This window comes from Sesamum indicum, linkage group LG3, assembly GCF_026168435.1.
Source record: "Sesamum indicum cultivar Baizhima isolate 11 linkage group LG3, ASM2616843v1, whole genome shotgun sequence".
Classification (NCBI taxonomy): Eukaryota; Viridiplantae; Streptophyta; class Magnoliopsida; order Lamiales; family Pedaliaceae; genus Sesamum; species Sesamum indicum.
In genome coordinates, this window is record NC_142659.1 from 25509443 (window position 1) to 25529566 (window position 20124).

At 33.5% G+C, this 20124-nt stretch overlaps 1 protein-coding gene across 1 annotated transcript; it reads left to right on the forward strand.

Annotated features, from left to right (window-relative positions):
- Window positions 1–4503: 4503 nt before the first annotated feature.
- LOC105158763 (CMP-sialic acid transporter 5) lies at window positions 4504–17326 on the forward strand. The gene is made up of 16 exons (XM_011075617.3): window positions 4504–4788; window positions 5268–5469; window positions 7393–7509; window positions 7897–7953; window positions 8454–8531; window positions 10603–10647; window positions 11010–11069; window positions 11250–11372; window positions 11525–11602; window positions 12084–12153; window positions 12362–12469; window positions 12644–12777; window positions 12877–12956; window positions 13580–13628; window positions 13720–13783; window positions 16923–17326. Exons 2-15 carry the CDS (start codon window positions 5302–5304, stop codon window positions 13768–13770), a joined length of 1218 nt encoding a protein of 405 aa, XP_011073919.1. The 5' UTR covers window positions 4504–4788; window positions 5268–5301; the 3' UTR covers window positions 13771–13783; window positions 16923–17326.
- The last annotated feature ends 2798 nt before the right edge of the window (window positions 17327–20124 follow it).

Here is a 20124-nt window from a genome sequence, read left to right on the forward strand (position 1 = left end):
GACGGAACTAATTTTAAAAGCACGTGAAAATTATGGTTAAAACGCATACTGTCTTTTAAAATGTCCGTTAAATGTTTTTTTTATTTTAAAAATTGGTTGAAAATCTTTCTATATTTTTTAAAATTTAGCTCAATTATTTTTTTTGTTAAATTTAATTAACGGTATTAATTTTTTTATAAATTATCATTATAATTTTACTTAATATATATTATTTTTTATTTTAGTGACCACTGAATCTATATTGATTATATTAACCCTCTTAAATCTAAAAATTAATCTTAATAGTTGGATTTTAAATTTATAAAAAAAAATAAAAATTCAAATTTATTCATAAAAATATATATTATAAAAAATATATTTAAAAATAAAATAAAATTAACACCCCGCCCTCACTCCCACCCCGAATCATCGCCACCCCCTCCTCAATCACCACCCCCAACCCTATTGCCACCTCCTCCCCCCGCTTCCATTTGTCCCAGTGGATGGGGGCGGTGGCCGACGCAACGTCGCTCAAATCAAAAAAAGGGACGTCATTGATTTAGGCGATATCGAGAAAGAGCGAGATGGCGACTACGACTGCGAGGGCGTCATTATCGCTTTAATTTTTTATTTTTTAATTAATTTTAATAATATATTTTAGTTAATTAAAAATAATTTTATTTAATTATAATAATTATATATATTTTTAGTTAATTAAGAATAATTTTAGATATATAATAATTATTCTACTTAAATATATATTTTAATTAATTAAAATAATTTTAAATTTAACAAGTATAGCTTTTAAATTTCAATTTTAAAAATTACAAAATTATTTAAATTTAAATATAATATAACTTAATATTTCATATTTCATATTTAATACTAATTAAATTAAATATATCAATTTAAATTATAAAAATTCAGTTATATAATTTTTTATATTTTTAAGTAAATATATTTAAAAAATATTTTATTTTTTAGATAGATGAAAATATAAAAAAATATTGAAAATAAGTAAAAAATATACATGTGAAATATATAAACATCATAAGGGCATTTTAGTAAAAAGGGGCTAAAAACAGTTAAAAACATCCCCAAACGCACAAAGAGCGCATGTAATGCATATTCTGTTAATTACTACCGGAATGGATGTTTTTTGTTGAGTTTACCAAATATAAGTGACTTTTAACCTATTTCGAAAACACAATAGGTTTTAACTTTTTCAACAAAAAGACAGGAGCAAAATGCATTTTACCCTTAAGGTGGGAAGTTTTCTTAGGGTGTATTTGGATCAATGTTTTTGGATTTGAACGAAGGATTTGAATAAATTATTTCAAATGACTGCAATTGAAAGGAAATTGAAATTCATCCATATTAATCAAAATTTAGTTCAAAATTAAAATGGAAGGATTTAAAAAATCCGTCATATTTAAAATTATCCAAATATATGCGAATGATCTGTTATGAAGGATTTAAAATCCCTAATTTTCAAATTCTTCCATCCAAATGCAACCTTAAATTCTTAGGGAGTGTTTTTAAAAGCGAACAAATTGCAATTTTGGTACTTACATAGGCTTGTTGTAATTTTGATACCAATATTTAAAAAATAGCCTAAAAAGGTATCACATAATAATCAATGTCCGCAGTTTTGGTACCACTCTTGAATGGTTGACGGTGCACTGCATGTGGCCATTAAGAGAGCTTGTTTGGTGGGCAAAAACGACTTTTCACTATTTTGGAAGGAAATTTGGGTTCCTACCTTATTTCTAAGCCTCTTCTCACATATTTTCACCATTATTCTTCTATTTTGTTGCTTATTTTGTGTTTTAAAGGTGAAAATATTGTCTTCGTCAACAAGTTCTAAACTCACTTGCTTTTGCAAGAAAGTTGCTTGTTTAAAAACTTCATGGACAACCGAAAATTCAGGTAGGAGGCTTCATTATTGTGAAATTTTCATGAGTAATGATGGATGTGGGTTCTTTGAGTGGAAGGCAGACCAATGTGTGCAAGATCAAGAGCTACCATACCTGGTTTGCTTTGACGAATTAACAAAATGGATGAGAAAATTATCGAATTACGAAAAATGAGGTGATTGTCAACAAATTGAGGGATGTGATTCATCGTTCAGGGTCATTATCACTATACTTCTTGAATTCTTTTGTCCAAATGATATGCATATTCCCAAATTTTTGCAAGTTGTTCATCATAATTGCCTTCAATTTCTCCTAAACCTCTTTTGTTAATTAGCCCTATATGCCTAAAGTGGGGACACATGACACCTTGTCTTCCTAGTTGCTTCATTTATGATCTTTTCACATTATTCCTTGGACCAGCCTGAAAAACATCAACCTACTTGTCTTTTAACCACCAATATTTTACATTTTTTACATTGTACACCAGTGCACATTGATGATGAGTATCGTACTCTCTAATCTGAAAAGATGCTTCATTCTTTTTCTTCAAGTTATTGCAGTGCCAATTACATCCATCTTGCTCACACACACATTGTGCATAAATTCTTCTTTTATAGTTACTTGTGATTTTCAAGTTTCCACTAATTTTGTTATTAGGACTGAAAATAGGATAATCAGGCTCTTTATTCTCTCCAGTTGACCATCAATCACTATCAAAATCATATCCATTGTACTCTACATTAGATTCACTTGAAGATGAGATGGAATTATTGTCATTATCAGGTACTGTGTCTTTATTATGACCTCCTAATTCCACTTATTTCTCTATGTTTTTCTCAAACATAACATCAACTTTATCATTATCACAGTATTCGAACATTATATTCACTATCACTGAAATTTGTATCCTTTCATTGTTTTCATTCACAACATTAGTTTTTTGCCCTTCCTCTCATCAGTAGGCACATTCTGCTTATTATCTTGTTAAGGTTTGGACACACATTTTGCAGAGTTTAAGTACAATGACACAACCCTCTCATGTAAAATCTTTTAACCCCACATATCCCAATTCCTCACATGGCTTCTTTAAAACATCCAAAAAGACAATGTCCATGTCAATATAATCAAATACACTAATTGTACCCCCTATAATGTGCATTGATCACGTGCAAAAAAGTTTCACCATGAAAAAATTTAAATGTTGCAAATTGTTTATGCTCACTGCACAACACAAAAAGAACAAAAATAAATAACAATTTCATAACTTCGAGCACTTAAACTGATCAATAAATTGTAGGTTCAACACCACTACCACCATCGCCGCCAACAACAATCTCCGTTACTAAACTACTGTAAATTAATACATAAGTGCTTATTAAAAAAAGTAGTTCAAAATACTAACCACAATCCATTTTCTTTCATTCATTGAGGCATCTTGCTCAAAGCATTTCCAATAAGCACAAAGCCAAAAAAAAAGAGAAGGGAGCATTGATCAAAAGTGGCTATGCAGCAATCGGAGCGGCATTTCTAGATAGTAACAATAAAATAATATATATAAATACATTTTATGTTTAGACAATTTTTAGGGTGGACTAAAATGTCTTTGCACCTATAAAAAAATAGCCCCCCGCAATGCACGCGCATCAGGCGCACTATTGGATTCAGGAAGGTTTTTTTACTATGTTTTAGAAATATTGGAGATATGAATTGTAATTTTTTTTTCAAGGGTACTTTTTAAATTTTTCATAAAATTTGAAGGGGGTTAAAATTACTTTACCGATATTATATTTTTCTCTCTTCTCAACTTTGACATTCTATTTTCTTCTCTTATTTGGGGCTAAATCCAAGTTGTTTCCCACAGAAATTTGAAATAAGCTAAAAAGACACATTAACATTTTGAAAAAGAAAAACTTAACCTTCCTTCGCCTTGTTATGTAAATTAATCGCACATTTTGCAACTAATTTTCATATATTACGCTATATAGTATCTAGTTGCCTTTACTAAACATAAAAGTTCAGATATTCAACTACACTCAATTTCTTTTTCTTTTTCATCCCCTACGAGCCAAAAGATGGGGGTGTTGAGGTAGGAGAGAAAATAAAATTAAATGCTAAGTGAATATTTATATTTTTATAATTAGTAAAAGAGAACAAAATAGAGATAAATATGAAAATCAATCGTAAATAGCATAATAAAAAAATACAATAAGATGGAAGGTGAAATAAAACAAAAGTGGATAAGTGTTAGATGCTTTTATTTAGAAATGTTATGTGCACTTAATATTTTCCCCCCTTTTTCTTAAGTTCATAGTGAAGGTTTGTGCCTATCTCGATTTTTACTTCGAGTAATTTGATTTTAACTCTTATTTTAAAATAAATTTTTATAATAGTTTTATTTTTCCAATTAAGCTATATATTATACAAATAATATTTATTATTTAATTTTTAAGATACTTGCAATATTGATAATATTTTTAAATTAATTTCTTTGAAATATTAATTAATATATTTTATATTTATTTATGATTTTTTTTAAAAATGATTTATTACGCACACGGTGTAACGGACGCGCACTACTGTTTGCAGCAAAGTATAAAATAAAAAAAATGTTAGATCCAAACGGTGGTTGAGAGACCAATTTCCGCCAGTCTCCAGAAAACCTTATGGCAAAACCTTCAGCTACATAAATAGCTGAAACCACAGTTAATCAAACTAATTGATTTGCTCTCCCACACAACAAAACTCTCTCAATCCAGCCAATTTTCTGTCCTCCTATCGCCTTTCTTTCTCTGGCATTTGGATCCAGTCGCCGGAGCCTCATCCGTGTCCAGCCGCCGTGAATAATCGTTCAGTCTCCCGCCAAATCGAACTCACAGTTTGATTTTAATTACAGGTCTGCGTTTCTTTTTTTGTTTCTTTTTTATTTTATCAGTTACTTATTGCGAACGATTTCATGGCCTGAAGCCCAATTTTGGTAGATCATGCCTGTTTCAGTTGCTAGAAATGCTGTTGGGTTTTGTTCTGGTTATTTAAGCGCTTGATCCCCAAAAATGGCTCTGATTTAACGTGCTCTGGTTTTCTTAATGTCAAAGTATTCCGGAGTTTCTTTTTTCTTTTTCTTGATATGATCTTGTTGATGTGTTATTGCTTACTGAATTGCCCCAGGTTTGAATTGGGTTCAATGCAGTTATGTTTTAGCTAACCATTTTTAGAATCCTGTGTTTCTGTTTCCAACGGCAGAAAGTGTTGCTTTTTACTTGATGATTGTGTGCTGGCTGATGAGTAGATGGTTTTGGAGTTTGATTGCTTAAGGAACCAGTGAAGTTATCTTAAGAGAATGGTGTTGATGGGCTATGTCCTTCTGTTTCTTAGGTAGATTCTGCACAGCCTGAGAACTCTTGGGTTGATGAAGAACGGGATGATAGAGTGCAGTGTCTGTCATTCCAAGCTGGTGTCTCCATCCCCAAAGTCTATTTCACGGGCTTATGATCGACATAGGAGTAAGGTATCATCAAAGCAACGGGCTCTTAATGTCCTATTGGTTGGTGGAGATTGTGTCCTTGTTGGTTTACAGGTATAAATTCTGTTTTCTTTCACTTTTGGTTTCGGAATATTATGCAACTTCAGATTGTTGATCAGTTCTAATTCTTAATGAACACACAAATAAGGTCCTAGCCTTCCAGTAATAATGTTTGCATGGACTCTGTTAAGAAAAGGTGTTATTAAGGTTGAAGAAAATGGTGGGTTTCAAGTGAAAAATGCGATCGTTTGTGCATCGGAAAAATATGGACTCTCTAATTCTGAGTACAAAAACCAACTACCATGTCACTGCAAAGTGATGATTGAATTGGTGGTTGATGACAAAATAATCTTTATGCTCAAGCTTACTGAATACTGCTATGGAAATATAGCAAAAATATGAGCTTTATCTAGAACATAAAAACTCGTTTTCTTATGCAAAAGAATGCGCTTGTTAATAAAGAGAGGAGAAAACCCTGAACCCTTGCAATTTGAAGAAAATGCATGTAAACACCTTAACAATTAATGTTCCACATTTAATGAAATAAGAGGAGTCTCAAAATTTATAGGCTCGAAACCTTTTCCTTCTAGGAAACCACTTAAACTACTATTTAAGTTGAAGCCATTTCTAATATGATATAACTGTGGAATACAATTGAGAAATTAAGGATATGAAAAGAAATATTTCCTGACCTCATATCACCTAGATTTGTCCTTATAGGCTTGGCAAAATGTAAAATAAAGCCATTATTAAAGCACTTTGATATAATAAAATTATCTTTTCAGGTCCTGGTTCAGGCCAGCATGACCAAGTATCTACCCTTTAAACGCCAGGCTTTGGACCTGGCAGTTTGAGGAGATATTTGAGAATGCATCTTGCTGCTAAATAGGAGTCTGTCAAGTTCACAAGGGCGCCGATCCAGTCTCTAGATCTTTTAGCCAATATAATGGATTCAAGTAGATGGGGTTGGTAAAAAGATATTGAGTCAGTTTTTCAAGTACTGAAAAAATCCCCTATATACAGGTCAGGTTTGAGGTAGCCGGGGCTACTGGAGAATTCCAGGTGCATTTACATCTCCCTCTGAGCCATTTTTGCCTTTGTGTGTTCTGTCTCCCATCTCTTTGGGCGCCTTCGCCACTTGCAACTCTTGTGCTCTTCCTTTGTCCACCCGAGCCCCTCAGTTTCAAGCCTCCCACTTTGTGCATCTTCTCTGTGTTGCCTGAATCCATGTAAACCTCTGCGATATCTTCATATATGTTGCTCCCCTTCATTTCTTTGTTATGCCGGTCTAAATCTTCCCGACGCCCGCTCGTCCCTGCACATCTGTAACCCAACTCCTTACCATCAACGTCATTTCCCCTCATCTGTTTGACTCACCTTGATGTCTTTATCTAATCTGTTGGAAAGCCTATATTAACAAACCATCTTCTGCTTTTTATTACCACCCTTTCATCTCATTACAGCTTACGTGTTTGATAGGAAAAAGTTGGGGTTGGTTTTTGAATGATATATTGATTACTGGAATGCCAAAGGCTGAAACATATGGAAGTGAAAAGAAAAAAGAAAGAAATCCTGTATCAAACCAAATTACTGGATAGTCCAACGGGTACCAAGAGGGTAGAAGTTTGTGTACAAATTGCTGTGGGAATCCACAACTACACAACCCGACCTCACTCCTAACTGTTGCACATTGTTTCTTTCATGAATATTCTTTTAATGAAGAAAATCAAATTTGAAGTGTAGAACTACCTGACTACTTCAGTTTTATGTTCTAATATTTCACTAATTCCTGTATAGGTCTGCATGTGTATGCAGAAATTTATAATTATTTCCTACAGGTATAATAAGTGAACTGTATGCACCAGAATTTCTCGTACTATTTTTAAATAATCTCATGCAGTGTTATTAAACATCAGGTACCCAGTCCTCATAATGGTTACTTAACCACTCTGATTAACAACTATCTTTGTGTTCCAGCCCATTTTGGTTTTTATGTCGAAGGTGGATGGACGCTTCAAGTTTAGCCCTATTAGTGTCAACTTTTTGACAGAGGTTGCAAAAGTTATTTTTGCTATCGTGATGCTCATATTTCAGGTTTGTTTCATTTTTCTGTCTATATTATATGCTATCTTTTGATCTTGTACTAAATTATGCTACCAATTGTGCTTTATATCATCACTGAAGTTTCCTTGGTATTAAAGTTGCTTGATGATGAAAATTTTACAGTATCATTGTAGCAGTGAAACGATGATCGTTATTGAAGATATATATATGAGCAGTGGAGAATTATAATGATTTGACTGAACTGATGACATCTCAAGTAAATTAGTTTGAAGTTTATTGGTTGGAGTGGGGAAAGAACAAAGAGAGGCTTTTCTTGCATACAGGCCTATTAGATGTGTTACTTGAAAATAACTACATACATCTTTTCATATCAACGCATCTGCCATGTGATGTTCAGTCTTAAGATTTTTCTTGCAGGCTAGGCGGCAAAAAGTTGGTGAAAAGCCGCTTCTATCAATTTCCACATTTATTCAGGTTCATTATACACTGATCTAGCTTTATGTAAGTTTTGTTTAGATGATGCATGTCATTTTATTATCAGATGCATTTGACAAGCAAAGACTATGATTTTTGAGTTAAATAATCGGCAGACATGTAAACCAAATTGGCCATCACTAGAATGCTTCATTATTGCCATGAGTGCATTCCTTTTCTAGAGTTCATTTGATGCTGTGCAGATGTCTGAAATTCGTGTGATGTACAAAAAGTGCAGTTCGTGTGCGTGGTACATGAGTATTCTATTACTTTTGGAATCGGCAGCATGTTGTACTTTGCAATTTTACCAATCAAATGCAACTCTTTCCTATGTTCGAGTTGTAAAATCAGAAATTCTTGGTTTTAGAAATTCTTAAGTTTGCAGTCGTGCTCTTTATATTCCACTATTGAAATATACACAATGTGAATGTTTTTGTTTATTCTTAGGAGGCTAATGGTTGCTTCTGTTGATGCAATAATTCATATGTTTTTTTCTGCAGGCTGCTCGCAACAATGTACTTCTTGCTGTTCCAGCCCTTCTTTATGCTATAAATAACTACCTGAAGTTCATTATGCAGGTATACTTTATTAATCAGTTCCTTCTAATAAGAATGTGCTCCTAGTACCCGTACCTCTTCTGTACTATTTTATCTAGTATTCTTTGTCTTGGGGAGGATGAGAAAGGTAGGCTTGAAGAGACCATATGAAATCTTTCTCAAAGTTACCTGTCCCAGATCTGATGGTGCATACATATCAAGGACTTCAGACCCTCATAAAATAGTTGCTTGAGAGAGGAGAATTATATTTTTAATTTAAATGCAGTCTTTACCATCCATCTTAAGTTTCATCACCAAAGTACCATTCGAAATTTCAGTTGCCTCCCGTACTTGTGTGGTACACTCTCAGTCCGAGTTTCCCTGTAAAATGCTGGACTTTTCACTATACGTACCAACCTAGTGACAGCAAAGAAATATGAAATCATAGTGATGCATGCGATGAGTTTAAAATGTAGATCCAATTGAGAATTTCCTTTAAATGAAGCTTGTTGAGGAGTATGGTTGGTGATGAATGGACATTCTGATAGAACCTCTGCCCAATAAGGTATCAATGGGAGTTGCCACCTTAATAGAAATGCTGTGACTATTCAAGCTCATACAACTGTTTTCCTTTTTCTTTATTATTAAACATGGTAAATAGGAGTGCTCGTACCATTAAGGTTGGTAGTGCACTGTTTCCATTATACTTAAGGTGGAAACGAAGAACTAAATCCTCGAAGTAGTTTACTTATAAGTCCGTCACAAGATCCAGGTACTAATTGATTACTTGATTGATTAGGGACAAATGCTGGTAAACTCATTGGTGATAAATATTATGCGGGAATGAATTGGGATGGTATCGTGTTCTCAAGAGTCAAGTCCATTTCCAAACTTATGTTTGGTAGATTGGTTATCGGGTTACCCCTTCTCAAAACTATGGGAATAGCGTTCATCCTGAGAATAGTAAATTGCTTCCCCCAAGGAATCCGCATGAGCTTTTAATTATTAAAATTAAACTTATTGCATTGTAGGTTATTATAAGGGAAAAATACACTCTCGTCTCCTGATGTTTGGTGTAATTACACATAGACCCCTGTGGTTTGGGAAATTACATCTAGCACGCCTGAGGTTTGCTTTGTCTAATAAATAAGTCCCTCCCTTAGTTAAAATTTACCGAATTTGCTCATATTAACCCAATTAGTCAAAATAAATCTTCTTATGACCAAATTATCCTCATATGTTTTCACGCGTTAATGCATGTGTGGAGGTATATCTTCACCGTTATAAAGGTAGTTTAGTCGGAAAAAAATTATTTGACGTACAATAAGTCCATAATAAGTCAGTCGACGGTACATATCAATTTTCATTCAATTTTGTTTTTGTTAATATCAGTAAATTCAGTGAATTTTGACGAATGGAGGAACTTATTTGTTTTGATGCAAGCAAACCATAGGGATGTTAGATGCAATTTCTTAAACTATATGGGGTATATGTGTAATTACACTTAACCTCAAGGGAGGGGAGTGTAATTATCCCTTATTATAATGATTTGAAAGATTGTGATTTTATAGCATAATTTAACAATAAATAGACTATTTCAAAAAACTAAATAAGGTTCATCTCTATCATGTTCAATTAGTGCATCTTTTTAGATGCTCTTGAATATAACTCATAATGCTGGTTTCTAGGATTCTGCAGATCAAATTAGTGGCATAAAATGGAAAGTGATTTCTTTTCATATATTGCTTGTTAGTTTTCAACTAATTTTTATGTGTGAAAGGATATAGACTAAGAAAAACAATCTTTTTAGTAAACAATTAAATACATCAGTAGCCAATCCTAACAGAAATGGCAGAACTGATGTTTATGGTCTTGCCCCAAGACTACAAGATCCTTGGTTTGGATCCCACCATGTACCTTCCTATGTTTTTAATAGTTGCTTACATTGATTATTCATTAGACCTTCTTACAAGAGTTTACTTAAGTGCCTGTTCCGAGTACTGGCTGCTCCCTTCTGCTCTCTCTCTTTTTTTTTATTATACTTCACTCTGATTTCTTGTTTCCTTCAGAAAACTTCTATTTTAATAACTGCTTAATTTTTATGTCTTTCCAGCTATATTTCAACCCTGCAACAGTTAAAATGCTGAGCAATCTAAAGGTACGCTTCTAATGGATGGAACGTTTGATTTGATCTTTTTCCAAGCTACACTCTTCATGCATGGAAACATCTGATTGAGATAGCCAATTTCAAATATCTGATATTTCTCTGAGATGTTGTGAATAGTTTACTGGAAAGAGGAAATCTTTAAAACTTACAATTGTGTTAATTCTCATATACTGCTGAGCTCTTCCGGATTGTTTGTAAATCACCGTTACTTCATTTGCTTTTATATTAGAAAACCAAGGGAGTGACATCTTTGTGAATGACAATAAGAAATGGGAAAGCAAATTACTACCTTAGAAAATAAAGTCATATTTTTTATCATTTTCCTTTTCATGTTTTTTTTTATTGTTTTACAGGTTTTGGTCATCGCTGTGCTTCTGAAGGTCATAATGAGACGTCGATTTTCAGTAATTCAGGTAAATGTTTTAGTAGATAAGATTATACAAATAGAAATGTAATATAAAGAATTAAGGTTCACCAATTCACAGGAATATATATTAAAAACTTTTCATTGAAGTAGTTGAGAGGTGAGCCAGTAAGCCAACATTTATGAAAATGCAATTGAGATATTTAGCACTAATATTCTTTTATCACAGTGGGAGGCTCTTGCTTTGTTGCTCATTGGCATTACTATTAATCAACTTAAATCCTTCCCTGAGGGTAGCAGTGCTTTGGGTCTTCCAGTAACAACTGGTGCATATGTATATACATTGATATTTGTAAGTATCCGAAGCATCTTCTGGTGATTGCATTAGTGAACTGCTTTGATGCGTATACATGCATTTAATTATCTTTGTTATGTTTTATGCTTTATACCTTTTTGGCTTTCTCCTAGATCCATTCCCTCTGTAAGCTCAATTTCTGCATGCAGGTGACTGTTCCTTCTTTGGCCTCAGTCTTCAATGAATATGCCCTGAAAAGCCAATATGAGACCAGCATTTATCTTCAGGTAATTTGGCACAATCAAGTGTGTATAGCTCTCATGCTATAACATATAAAATGTGCTACTCCGACTCTCTTGCATGCTTGCCTCTTTTGCCACATTTTTAAGTCTTGGTGGCCCCTACTAACTTCTTTCTCCTTTCAATGAGTGTACAAAGTGTCAGTAGAGCTTGACCTACTGAATGCGGCGTGCCTGAATAGCTGCTTACTCCTCTCACACATTATTTGGTTCTGAAGACATTGTACTTGTTAGAATGATCTCTGTTCAAGTTTATTATCTGATACAATGATCTTGAAATGAGAAATTTTTGTTATTCTTTTGTTTTATGGATGGTGTACTTGACATGATTTAATTTGAATAATTTTGATAAATCATGTAACCACACATTTTTACCTGGCCGAGATTTTTGTGTTATATCTTTTGTCATGCAGAAATTCATACCGAGTAATTTTTGGTTGTCCATATGATTCTGATATTCAATTTGCAGAACTTATTTTTGTATGGTTATGGAGCTATATTCAACTTTCTTGGAATTCTTGGATCTGCCATTTTCAAAGGTACCAATGAGAATATTTCCTCCTCTAGCACTGTTTTTCAACCCTTTGGAAAGAATTGATCTTATTTCATCCTTGGAATAGGATAACATGGTTTTCAAGCTTTTGCTTTCATTTAGTTTCATTACAAGTAATAAATTGTTAGACTGTGTTTGGTGAAATCAATTTGATTTCACCGTTTACTTAAAGATTGTCAATGTAAATGTTTCAGGTCCTGGTAGCTTTGATATATTGGAAGGACATTCAAAAGCCACAATGCTCTTAATATGTAATAATGCTGCACAGGGGATTCTATCCTCGTTTTTCTTCAAGTATGCTGGTGAGCGAAGATTCTTGGAGATGTGAACTCGAGATCTTTTTCCTCCATATTGGATTATTAATATACCGGATCGCTGAGCAGCACCTTAAGCACCTGTATACTGGATCATATAATAATTCTGTAGTTAGTGACACTGTTAAAATGCTTACACAAGCTTTTCCTTTTTGCTACCAGATACAATTTTGAAGAAGTATTCGTCAACTGTTGCCACAATATTCACAGGCATAGCATCTGCTGTTATGTTTGGCCACACTTTGACTATAAACTTTATGTTAGGGATTTCTGTGGTATTCATATCAATGCATCAGGTACCTTGAGTAAAAGGCTGATTCTTTTTTTTTTTTTTAGCTTTTTTATCAGGTATATATCTCTATTGAAGCTAACCTTGTGCTTGTTCCTTTTTGTAGTTCTTTTCACCTCTAGCAAAAGCCAAGGATGACCAACAAAATGGGGTGCTTGACAGAATGAATGTACAGGATAGTCATAGGTATATGTTTCTCCTCATCTGTAAACATACGCATGTGATGTGATAATCTTTCACTTGATATGCCACTATTTCTAGAAGTCAATGGATGTTCTAGGATTGAAGTATCTTTAATTGGTGCAACTATTGAAGGTTTTCCAAGTACTAATAAGCACTATTCTTGAGTTGCTCTAACTTTTGGGAATTGTAGACCAAGTTTGGTCGAAACCAAGCAAATTATAGATCAAGTGAATTTACATTTGCAATCACAATGTAAGGAGGACGAGCAGTGAGGCATATACAGAACCTTCATCATTTGATCATCATGTAATTGGTTGAGTTCAACCAAACCGACTATCTTCCTGTTTGCAGCCTAATTGCAGGAGCTTAACATCTAGTAGACTCTGAGAATTTATCTCTTGGAAGGTTGAGGACAGATCACAACTTACTATGATAACAATGTAGCTGTATCAATCATGATTATTGCCAATTGATTATGTAGCTGTTATTATTTCTTCTAATTGGATTGTTCTTTTCTAAGAGAAAATTGGAGCCAACGATCTTTTTTGTCCTTTTGGTTTTCAAACGTTTTAGTCATGAGACATAAGCCATTAAAAAATCTGCATCACCTCTTCTACTTGTGCCAGGTCAAGGGACTCATCCTTCATAAATATGGCTGCTGGAGCAAATGAGGAGGTAGAATCTGTTTATCTCTTAAAGATACAATGAACATATGCTGTTTCTTCTAAAGTCTTGATTCCTCATTTTTGCATTTTGCTTTGTCCAGGCTAGTCACCGCGTCGGACCTGATGAAAGACAACCTCTTCTTCCCACCTAAAGTTACTTTGGCAGTATGTTGTTTAAATTTTTTAGTTGTTTATATCTTTTAATTAGTGGTTTGTGCATACGGGTTGCACATGGTTAAATTTTTTTCTACCTACCTGGATGCGGGGCCATGTCTAGGTATGTTGGATCAGCTACTCTTATAATCAATGTAAAGGCAATCAGAGACTCTTATTTTGTTGAACTTAGCGTTAATAAGTTAAATTCATTCTTCACTACTAAATAAAAATAACATGGTTCATATTGCTCTTTACAGAATCTTGGTAGTAAGAGGACCTTGATTTTCCATAAAATAGTTGGTCATGAATCACAAAGAAGGGACTCTCCACATAATTGCAGAATTTGTGAACTCTTGAGGGTAAAAGAATTATAACTGCGGAATGAAACTGAAAATAGTGGTTATTATATCAAACTAAATGCTATTAAAAAGCACAAGCTTGCAGGTTCCCTACAAAATTGTATCTGCTAGTATGGTTTAGAAGAGTACGTTCTATCTGTTGTTATGGTTTAGGAGAGGGTGTTAGATGGAGGGAATGCTCAGCTGGAGTAATCATAATCTTTAATCACTAAGGTTTACTGCATAATAGTATTTGAGTGACGCATTTAAGCTTCCAAAGCTGCAAGACGTTTCTATTTATAAAATAATGAGACAAGAATATTTGTAAAAAACTTTTGGCTAAGGATATTTACAGGACATATAAATTACAGATAATGATGATATCATACCTTTATCTTCTATTTCTTTTGTCATGCTGAGTCTCTCCACAGGCTCCAAAGTACATGTACTTTTTTGTTGTTTGATTGATTGGTTAGTTTTGGGCTTTTCTGGAGTTGGAGTTGGGAGGTTCCAATGCAAGGAACCTCAAGGTTAATTTGTTAGTGAATGTGAAATGGATAAGGTTTTGAGGTCTAAGAACTCAAGGAAAACAATTGGATGTCTTCATGAGATATAGCCGAGAGTGGCTAGAACCTCCAGGTAGATCCAATCTGAAACTGAGATTCTTTTTTTATTTGTGTAGCCTCAAAAGCGGTCATATCAAACCTTGTACTGCTCAAAATTAAATTTGGAACAAATTACAAAGGTTTCAATTTAGTTAATTTATGAATCCTTTTAGACACTATGTCGTATAGAAGATCTCTATCTTCCTAGAGAACTGCTAATTGTGTATTCTTCTATTTATGTGAGTATGTGAATGCAGCAATTTAGGGTATTTGGTAAATGCCTTCACCAACAATTATTGTTCAGGTTTTGTCTTCTATTTGTATAGTTCCGTGAAGTTTAGGGTGAGTAATGGTCCTAATGGATAAGAAACAATATTATGTGGCGTTATAATTTTTTATTTTATTTATTTTTCTTTTGGTTGTTGAGTCAAGAAGATTTGTATTGGTTTGTTAGTTTTAGAAAATGGTGAGGCAATAGATATTGTTTTTATCAAGTGCATCTTTGAAGGACCATGATGTCAATGATGACTCCCATAAGAGAGTTTAGCAAATCTTCATCTGGTACAGCGTTCCCTTAATGAGCTTTTTACATACTATGTTTAGATGAATTTTCTGGGTTTTTTTTTTTGTCCTGAATGATAATGGGCGTATGTGTAATAAATTTTTGAGAAATATCTCGAAGCATTATGATTCAGAATTAGTTAGAGAGTAGAGTTTGTGATTTTCGCTATGTGGGAGTAATTATGATAAGATAATGTGAAACTTATTAAATTCCTAAGAGCTTAGAATTTGAATTCTTATCTTTTCTTAAAGGGGTAAAGTTGGAATGGCACTTGTTCATGACTTGTGGAGTTACGAGAACGAGCTTTTAGCTGGCTGATAGATTCCTATATGATTGATTAGAGAGGGGAAAGATTTGTAATTTCTCATCCAAGTCGCAATGTTCCATAGGGTGGAATGTTGAGCAGATGCAGAGTTCCACCCTATTGGAATACTAATTGAACAGCTGACATGGTAGAAGCACAAGTGAAGAGGCTTACTAATGGGAAAGTAACAGAACTATTGGAATTCCAGAGCAGAGTGGGAGAAAAATCCATGTAGAAGTTGGGTTCTGCTTTCTACCTGAGCTGAGCAGTCTAATAAGCTTGTTATGACAAATGAAAATGTATCTATGAAAAAGATTTTTCATGATTGATCTGAAAGGGCATTTGGCTACACTTATTTCTTATAAGCTCATACCTTTTGGAACATAGTTCAAAATTTATGACAAGTTAAATCTTAATTTAGAAATTAGCTCTTGAAGTATTTGGATAAAATAAGGTAATGGAGGTTACAAGGTGTTAGATTCAATTATGTCACTGACGTACTTAAAGTTGAAGGATTTTTGTTAAGATTTTAAAAGTAAGTTAGGGATCCCTTATTTATATCAAATGAGCTGTGGGCTCCTACCAATTTTTTTTATTAATCTTATAAGCTTATTTCCTAGAAAATTACTGAAACTTTACAATATCTTATATGCTTTAGTGTATAAGCTCAACCTAGATCCTTTGAATTACAGATGCCTAGTACAACTCAGATAGCTTGATATACGATATTCTGAATCTTGTATTCATGTAGTGCAAAGGTAGACACAGCTGTGGTGGTGTTCTGTAATTTAGGTGGTCCTATGTGGTTGAATTGTCAAAATAAGGTACGCATTTGGCAGTTTTGCAGCTAATGTGACGCTCTTCCCTCCAAGTTTCACAATGCTGCAGAACCTAGAGTGTAAGGGATGGCTGTTGTTCTTGCTGTATGTAGATATGCATGTTATGTGCTTCAGCATTGGCCAAAACCTGAGACGGATGCATAGCAACGCATCTGGTGGTCTCAGCACACTTGCAAATGAGTGTGCTGTTGTAATACCATCCCCAGAATATTGTGCCAGTTTTGTTTTTCTTCAATACCCACCCCCTGTGCAAATTGGGTCTATTTGTGCTAGTACTTATGATATTTAGATGCACATCATTCTAGTAACACCTCATAATGGTAAGATTGTGTATTTATGAACTATAATGTATATTTTCAACCCTTATCATCCATTCATGTGATAAATTTAAATGACAACGACACCATCTTTGTTGTTGATTTGGTTCCACACTACTACATGCATGCCATTTTGCTGTTCAGCATGTCGTGCACTTGTAACATTACCAGTTTCCATTGCAGGTGGTTCCATTTTTGCAACTCAGTTACTGGGAGGTATAGAGCAGAAGATAGAGAAGTGTCAATTAGTAACAATAAAGCACAACGGCAATTTTTCACTCTCAAGAAATACAGTTAGTGTACACAGTGATTCTTCTCTGGAAGAGGTTGGAAGCACACCGTGGGAGAATTGAGGCTCCAAGGAGGGGGGTGTAAAGGAGAATGCTGACATGGTTGTATACCATCTTATTCTTACCAATACTCTGTTAATCGATAATGTATGAATTTTAGGTGGCTATAAATTTGATTCATTTGCTACCCAAAGAATCCTTAATATACCTTTTCTCAAATGAAATTCGTTTCGATTCCTAGTCTGCTTGTATACTGGATACCTATATTTTGGTATGGAAATTCCATTTTGATGTGAATGACTGAGTCAAGAAGCAAAGAGCATTCATGAAATTCTGTTATTATGCCCTTCATTATTTGTATTCTTTTTCTGTTATTAACCCATCATAGAATGTAAGGGAAATAATTTGAATGCGGATATCAGCGCATCAGATTGTAATCAGCCCGGAATTGAAGCATAAGTACAGGTGAGTTCTTGGAGTTTGCTCGTGTAAAGCGAGAAATAATACATTGGCTAAATTCCATTTTACACCATGTGTTTTTCTAAAATATTTAAAAACCTCCCAATATTTCAGAAATAGGCTAAAAATTCCTCTGCGTTTCAATAAGTTTAGGAAAAAAACCTTTTCAATTAGAAACTAAATGAAGGTGTAGGATGCATGCGTCTAATGTGTGTTTGGGCTTTTATTTTTTTTATTACATTTTTTTATTTTTAATTAACTAAAATACCCCTATATTGTATGTAAAATTACTATAATCGCATTGACTTTTTTTTTTCATTTTTCGCTCTTCTAAAAATATAAATTCTTTTATTTTTAAATATATTTATATTAAATATCAAAATACAAAAAGTAAAAATAAAAAATTACATTACAAAACTAATATACTAAATTTTATTTTTTAAATTTAGATATCTACATTAATATAAATAATAAGCAATTATAATAATTATAAGTTATAAATTAATTTAAATATAATAGTTACTAAAATTATTTAAATTAATTTTTAATTAACTAAAATATATATTTATAATTATCTAAAATTATTTTTAATTAATGAAAATATATATGATTTTTCAGGCTTTATTCTTCTTTTAAATTAGTTTTCACAAAAAAAAAAAAAAATCAAATAACTCCTCCAAATCGTGTTCTTGAACCAACAGGAATAGCCACATCACCTCCAATGTGGATGTTGCACGTCACTGCCCTTCCCTCCACTATTGTGTGCGCAAGCCACCGTCACCATCCCTCCTTCCACCAAACGCTCGCGCCATGGCCACCGCCCCTCCCTCCACCACAACCTCTCAAGATTTGCAGGCACAACCCCTTCCTCCACCAAGTGCGAGCGTCATCGCCCCTCCCTCCACCAACTGCGTGTGCCACACTTTGTTGCCCCTTGCTCTTGCTAGTTGTGAAACATTTTCAGACATGGACGGCAAAGAGTATAGAGAAATCAAGGAGAAAAACTTTAAGCTATTGGACCAAAATGGAAAGTGAATTTTCAATCCAACAAAGAGGGCCCATCGAATTTTTAATCTTGGCCCAGTGATCGGGATTTTAATTAGCTTCCAATCCCAATAAATTTCTGACCATCGTGCTTAATCTCAGGCCGCCAAATATGCTAGTAAATAGCCTATTGGGCTTGATTAAACAACATATCCCACCTAATAAGACTTAGTAAACAAAGCTTAAGGCTATAAAAATCAAATCCACCAATCTGTGCATGTGCGCCTCCACTATGTGGTAGACCATATGTTGTTTTATAAATAGTTCAAAAAAGGTTTCAGTAAGAAATGCTTTAGTGCAGATGGTAGAACAAAGATAGCAAAAGTGCCATAAAACATGAAGAAGGAAAGAAGAATGTTACATGTGGTCGGGTGTGGAAATGGAGGAGAAAGAAAAATCCCCATCACTTGCGCCCAAAGCTTGGCCCAATCGAGCCAAGACAAGCAACAACGAGCATGTGCAGTAACCTCATATTCGCTCTAGACTTCATAACACTTCAATTTGGACATTAAACTTAATATAAGAAGTTTATTTTTACAATAAACTTTCAATGTGGACGAAAACTAGAGTGAATATGGGGTTACTCCAATTTAGATCAATGTTTAGCTAAAAATGTATTTGAGAGAAAGGGCCAAACATTGATCCTATATAAGTATCTAAACACAAACATTTTATTTTCTTTTATTTTTTCTCTCTTTCTTTCTTTTTGTTTTTTAGGGGGGTGAGTTTGCTACTTTCATGCTTGCTATGTTTTTCTATGTTTTATTTGGTAAGTTTGAAAAACCCTCAACAATAATCTAAAAGTTGAAAAATGAATGATAGCTTTACACTTTTTATTTGTGCGTTTATTACTATTTGGATAGAGAAAGATTATTATCTTTTTATATTGGGAATCTATGCTTATGTCCATATATGAATTCTTCTTCTTTTTCGACTTGGAAAAAAGAATGGGTCAAAATTAAAGATGGGAAGATTTTAAGTTAAATGGCAATATTAAACAAACAAAAAAAAAAAATTATTTCTTTTGGTTTTTGAAAAACATCAAAATAACAACACGTTAAAAAATTACTGGAGGCTTCTTCGTTTATTCAAATGAATTTGATAAAATGAATGACAAGTACAAAAGAGTAAAAATTTTCTATCGTAAAAAATAATAAATAATAACCAACCATTTTACCCCTCCGAGCTCAACTAAATCTTTATCGAACACAAAATCCATGGAAACTAACAAGGTAAATTACAAGAGGCACATCTGATATTTATTTTAATTATAAACACCATCTCGTTGTTTGAAAAATTATTTTAAATTATAAATATTCTAGCAAATACCCTCTACAATGAGTTGTTACAAAGAGATATTTGTTAGAGTATTTATAATTTTAAGGGGGTACTTATAATTTTTTAAATAACGAAAATGTATTTGTAATTATGACAAATCTTAGAGAAATCAGTTGTAATTTACCCGAACTAATAAGGAGTCAACTGCCAAGAAATTGGTAAGTTTTGGGTGCAATATTCTTGTAATTTTCAGGTGTGATTGGCTATTTTTTAAAGTTTCAGGTGCAATTGGATATTTTTGTAAGTTGGGGTTG